At 35.9% G+C, this 5,263-nt stretch overlaps 1 protein-coding gene across 1 annotated transcript; it reads right to left on the bottom strand.

The window, feature by feature from the left end:
* Window positions 1–868: 868 nt before the first annotated feature.
* antkmt (adenine nucleotide translocase lysine methyltransferase) lies at window positions 869–5,085 on the bottom strand. Its single transcript, XM_034089665.1, has 6 exons — window positions 4,942–5,085; window positions 3,488–3,651; window positions 2,535–2,639; window positions 2,315–2,455; window positions 2,065–2,115; window positions 869–1,899 (listed from the first exon to the last, which is right to left on the bottom strand). The coding sequence occupies exons 2-6, from the start codon at window positions 3,647–3,649 to the stop codon at window positions 1,699–1,701; spliced, it is 660 nt and encodes a 219-aa protein (XP_033945556.1). The 5' UTR covers window positions 3,650–3,651; window positions 4,942–5,085; the 3' UTR covers window positions 869–1,698.
* Between the last annotated feature and the right edge of the window lie 178 nt (window positions 5,086–5,263).

The raw sequence follows: 5,263 nt of genomic DNA, 5'->3' as shown, positions 1-5,263 counted from the left end.
TCTTTACAGTAGCTGCAAAAAACACCAAACCAATCAGCTTGTGTCAAGTCAGTCACAATAATAAAAGCACGATTTCTGCTCCTTTAAAACACTTTGACAAATACTTAAGACAAAGTTTAAAGTTTCACTAAAGACAAAAATTGTGTATTTGTATACGCGAGCACATACATTTATAGAGTAAAAGGCCTTTGTTTTCGAAGAGAAAGACAATCTGCTAAATTAATACTTTTCCCTGTTATATATTGATTCTAAGTCTAACTAAAATCATTGTTTAAAGTTTTCACATCATTGTTCCAAAGGTACAAAATAAATGTAGAGGAGTAAAAGTACACGATTTACGTCTGAATTGTAGTGAGGTAGAAGTACAAAGTAGCAATAACATTTAAATACCTAAGTAAAGTACCATCACATTGTACTTACGGTACTTGAGTAAATGTACTTAGTTACTTTCCACCACTGCAAATACTTAAGACAAAGTTTAAAGTGTTTACTAAATACAAAAGAGTGTAATGCCGTGAGCACAAACACTTATAAAGGTTGACATGTTTTTTATCTGCTAAATTAATCATTTATTTATTACATATTCAAAGGACTAAAGGAATATTAAAAAGGATCATATAGCATTGTCCCTCTGGTGGAGACAGCATGGAAATGTGTTCTCCCATGGTTCTCCCTCAAAACTGATTTACTAATGCAGGACAGCATTGCACAACATTGCACAATCTGCTAAAGTGTGTACACCATAGACTGGGTGTACACTGAGCCTTTTCCCACATACCACACGGATAAACCATATTCATTTACCATATCAGATCATGTTTAATGCTGTTGGATGAGTCCTGAACAAACTTGATCGTGATTCACAACATTTAAATTGAGTAATTTATTATGGAAAATATATTTGTATTTTTACAACAATTACATGTTTTAGCCACTGTAAACCAACATTTAGTGTCAGCCACATTGGGATTTTACCAGGATTTTACCTAAAAGCTCCTCAAACATTACCTGAAATTTGGTGATTAATGTCCAGCATGGTGCATAAGAAAGGTCCATTTTTATTCCATACATAGGTTTTAAGAGAAATTGCTTTTATAGCAGAACTAACACAAGGTAAAACACTATAACATTTAAAAGAAATAGCAACAGCAAAAAAACAAACTCTCATGCACTTACACAAGGGTTTTTTTTTGGCCGGAGCCGGAAAAACCACATTCCACACTTTCCAACACAGACATTTCCACATCACTATGTGTCTGACCATCACCCACAAACAATGTACCTTTAGTGTTCATCCTACCTGTAGAAATATAGCTGCAAAATGGAATCCAAAATTCTCTAAATAATTAAAGACAACATTTAGGTAGTAATTACAACAATTCTACAGTGTTCTTGTGGCAAAGGTGTTGTTTTCCTTCAATGTTAACACACACCTTGCCAAAAGATAGAATCCCCCGACCCAGACTGTAGAAGAGAGCACATTCAATTTTAAATTTCAGTCCCAGTTTGTCTGAAAAATCTGGTTTAAGATGTAGTCAAAAAGCAGATAGTCAAGTTAGGTTAAATGTCCACAATATTCCATGGAAGGCATTTTAATAAGCAGTAACTCAATGATATACAGTATAAATTAATGTTCCCATTCTGGAGTCCAAAAGAGTAGGGACAACCATTCGAGTGGAGCCTTAGTCCTTGGTGAGTTCATTGTTGAGGTTGCTTTTCGTGGCTGTCATTTTTCTTTAAGGAGTTTTGTCTTTGTGCTTGCATGTTATATGCCCAGGCTCTGTGCACACCCTCACCCTCAACCCTGTACGGTGTCCAGTCAGGGAAGGGAAAACGACCAGCTATCACTAAGGCATCCTCAGGAAGCTCAGCCTCCAACTTCTTCTGCAATAATGAAAGCTAGGAACAAACAATAACACACAATAGAAAAACTTCAACAGACATTTACTGAAACTGACCCAATGATAATACATTTGTTATGAATACAACCACACCGAAAGCCTGTGCTGACAGATTGAGATGGTATTTTACAGTTTAGAGGCATTTGTACATTATACTACTCACCACGCTAGGAGCCAAGAACACTGTGATATTTTTGCATTCTGTTAAGTCGACCTGTGAAGAGATACAACATTTTTTTGCTATTTTTTTTCTAAGAGTGGGGACATTTGAATTTACACTATAATGTAGTTGCAAAAACACACATTGCTGCGAGACAAATTAAAATATTGAAATGTTGTCAATTAATGGTAGCCAATTTAACTTGGTAACAGGAAAGTAACTAATGCCATAATACAGATTATAAATGTCATACCTTCCAGAGATCTTCCCGTCTGTATGAAACTTTTTCATGATGGCCTGCTCTCCAAGCTTTGAAGCGGGCCAAGCGGAGTAGCCAGGGATTGAGCTCATAACCAACAGCGGGAGTGAAACCTTGCTGATGAGCTTCCAAGACCTAAAGATAGAAAAAATAACACAATCAATGCCCATTGCAGTGAAAGAAAAAGTAGCCGAAACATCCTGCTTATACTCACAATGCGGCCATCGCCTGACCCCAGATCCACAAGCCCTCCCTTTCGGCCTCTCAGCAAGTTCATTACATGATCCACTTGAACTCTGCTGGCAGGAATGTACGGGACCTGGAAAACATAAAAAAGTTTTTCTGATTAAGAAAAATGTTTTTTTTTAAAGGTCACCTATTATGCAGAATCCACTTTTTCATGTCTTTTATACATAAACATTAGGTAGGTTCTTAAAATTGAAAGTCGGAAAGTCTAAGCTCCAACCACCAGAACTCTATTCTATTAGTCAAGAAAACTTTACATTTTAAGGACCACCCTACGTGAGGCTAAACTTCAAGGTTGATGAGGGAGGGGTACATGTTGTTGGAATTTGAATACAATTCACCAGGAGAGTTTTCTTGACTATCATAACGAATTCCGGTGGTTGGAGCTTAAAGTAAATGAATTCGAAAATGTACATGGGACTAAGGACCACCCTAATAAACATGTGTCCCCTCTGTGTAAAGACATTCTGAAAGTTTCAGGAAAAAAGATTTGCTCACTTTTTGTCCTGATCCATTTATATAAAAACCTGTCTGAAAATGAGCTCATCTGATTTTGGCCACACTTTATGATGTCATACATTTTTTTTGGCTTGTGTAACCATTAGCCAATCACCAACCAAGGTAACACCCCCCACCTTATCACCTGCATCTCCTCCTAGAGCACCATTGTGTTCTTTTTAACCAAATATATCTCAGAGGGGCATGGGGAGTGGCTCCTTATTTTCATCTAAAGTAACAGACAGAGAATCAGCACTTTTGAAACAGGGCTGAAACAGAGGGGATTGTGGGTAATGCTGCAAAGATCTGTTTGGTGTTTGGAGCCAAACACTTCAGAGACATGTTTTGTATATATCTGAGACCTATAATATGTTGATGAAAAACATTATAATAGGGGACCTTTATTTAAGATGTACATCATACCTGTAGCCTCAAGGGGACTCTCCTGAAGCCTGGCTGTACGAATCCGGTCCATATCACATACACAGCGAGCCCGGTGCCAGCAGCTATCTGAGCAACACCCCATCCTCCAATGTCCCCCGTGTGCAGCTCCTTAAAGGCTTCATCTGGCGCATCGTCATCCATTCCTACGTGGAATGTGTAATATTGAGTCTATGTTATTTGAATTTCCTTAAACTCCTTGGAAAGGTATTCAAAAATATGTTTTAATATTATTGGATGAAATAATATAATCTGTGTCAGAGCGTCTGGAGATTTTGAAATATCTATGATTTGTGGTGGAGGAAGCATTTAGATCTAACGTTAGAGTACCTTTATCACACAGAGTTAAAGAATAATTATAATCTGGAAAATGTAGCAACGGTTTTGAAAGTCAAAGTATTCACTGGAAAGAAAACGTCTTTCGTGAGTGTTATACTATTGTATAATATATCATTACATTATTATTAGCCATGCATGAAGTTAAGATTACTGTTTTAGCCATAGAGGGCGGAGCTCATGTTTTTAAAGTTATCTGTTGATTATTTTCTCTATACATTATTGAATTGATTGGTTTGTCAAAACACAGTGAAAACAGGTCATCACAATTCAAGAGAGTTTAAAGTGAAACCTTAATAATTTGGTTTAAAAAATATAAATAAATGTCTCCAACTTCCAAATCTTTATTTGTTAAGTTAACTAATCACACAGCTGTCAGATATATAGTGGAATAAAAAAGAGAATGCAATGTTTACCTCTTAAATGTATAAGAGTAGAATTAGCTCGATAAGAAAAGACTAAAGCAAAGCACACTTCCCACTGTATTTACATTTTACCTATATGCACACAGTTTATACACCCATTTACAGGCTTGGCTAAGGGATTGCAGACAATATTGAAAGGTCACATAAATCATCCTAGTTAAATGTGGCTTCAATATATTGTTCTACCTGATGTTTACAACTTAGTGTTATCTTTTACACCCAGTTTTTTTTAAACACCCCTTGGATGTCAGTTTGCAAATCAAAATGAATTAGTTTGTGCAACCATAAAAAAATGAAGTAGCAAACGATACAAGGCTAAATTGAAGTTATATCGTGCACTTTTATGTCTTTAAAAACATATTGCCCCGTATTAACTTAAATCTTTAATAGATAAACTCATTCATGGTTTAAAAAACAATTATATCCCACACCATTTATGTTAAAGCCATATCGATAGTTACAATAAATGTAATGTTCGTATCGTTTCTTTTATTATACTGATACTTGACAGAGGGATTGAGGGTCACATGCATGCAGTCATTGTGTTTTATCATGCGTTGTCTCACTGAAAATACGTCCCGACTTATTAATAAGCAACAACAAAACATAATACTGCCGTACACACACAATTACTTGGGTGGTACAATAATTATTAACAAGAAATATCTCATTGACCTGCAGGAGATCGAGCGGACACGTTACACCGTGGGACTGGTCCGTCTGCAAAACATTCCGAATATCCAAGAGCTTACTTACGTTAGTTCCGGAAATGTGTCCGGACATACTATTACTGCTGTTAACTACCTGTCACTTGTTTCCATATTAATGTATTGTTAACTGAATTAATACATTTCCTGTCCTTTTTTGCATTATTGATTACTTTTTTATTAATTTAGAATAAGCAATATAAATCAGGAACCCATATAGTTTAAAGCTCTGGTTAAAATGTAAATACTTATTTGATCAAAGCACAACAACTTTATTAGAAATATAGCAT

The sequence above is a fragment of the Pseudochaenichthys georgianus genome, chromosome 8, assembly GCF_902827115.2.
Source record: "Pseudochaenichthys georgianus chromosome 8, fPseGeo1.2, whole genome shotgun sequence".
NCBI classification, from domain to species: Eukaryota; Metazoa; Chordata; class Actinopteri; order Perciformes; family Channichthyidae; genus Pseudochaenichthys; species Pseudochaenichthys georgianus.
The sequence above is the reverse complement of the archived record's forward strand: the minus strand, read 5'-3'. Positions and strand labels throughout refer to the sequence as shown.

What these genes read in the sequence shown, in the direction of transcription:
- antkmt (XM_034089665.1), bottom strand. Translation starts at nt 3,649, where the DNA reads ATGGATGACGATGCGCCAGATGAAGCCTTTAAGGAGCTGCACACGGGG. An exon ending in GAGTCCCCTTGAGGCTACAG is followed by an intron (nt 2,640 to 3,487) that starts GTATGATGTACA and finishes TATGTTTTCCAG; the next exon opens with GTCCCGTACATTCCTGCCAG. An exon ending in TGTTCTTGGCTCCTAGCGTG is followed by an intron (nt 1,900 to 2,064) that starts GTGAGTAGTATA and finishes GTTTGTTCCTAG; the next exon opens with CTTTCATTATTGCAGAAGAA.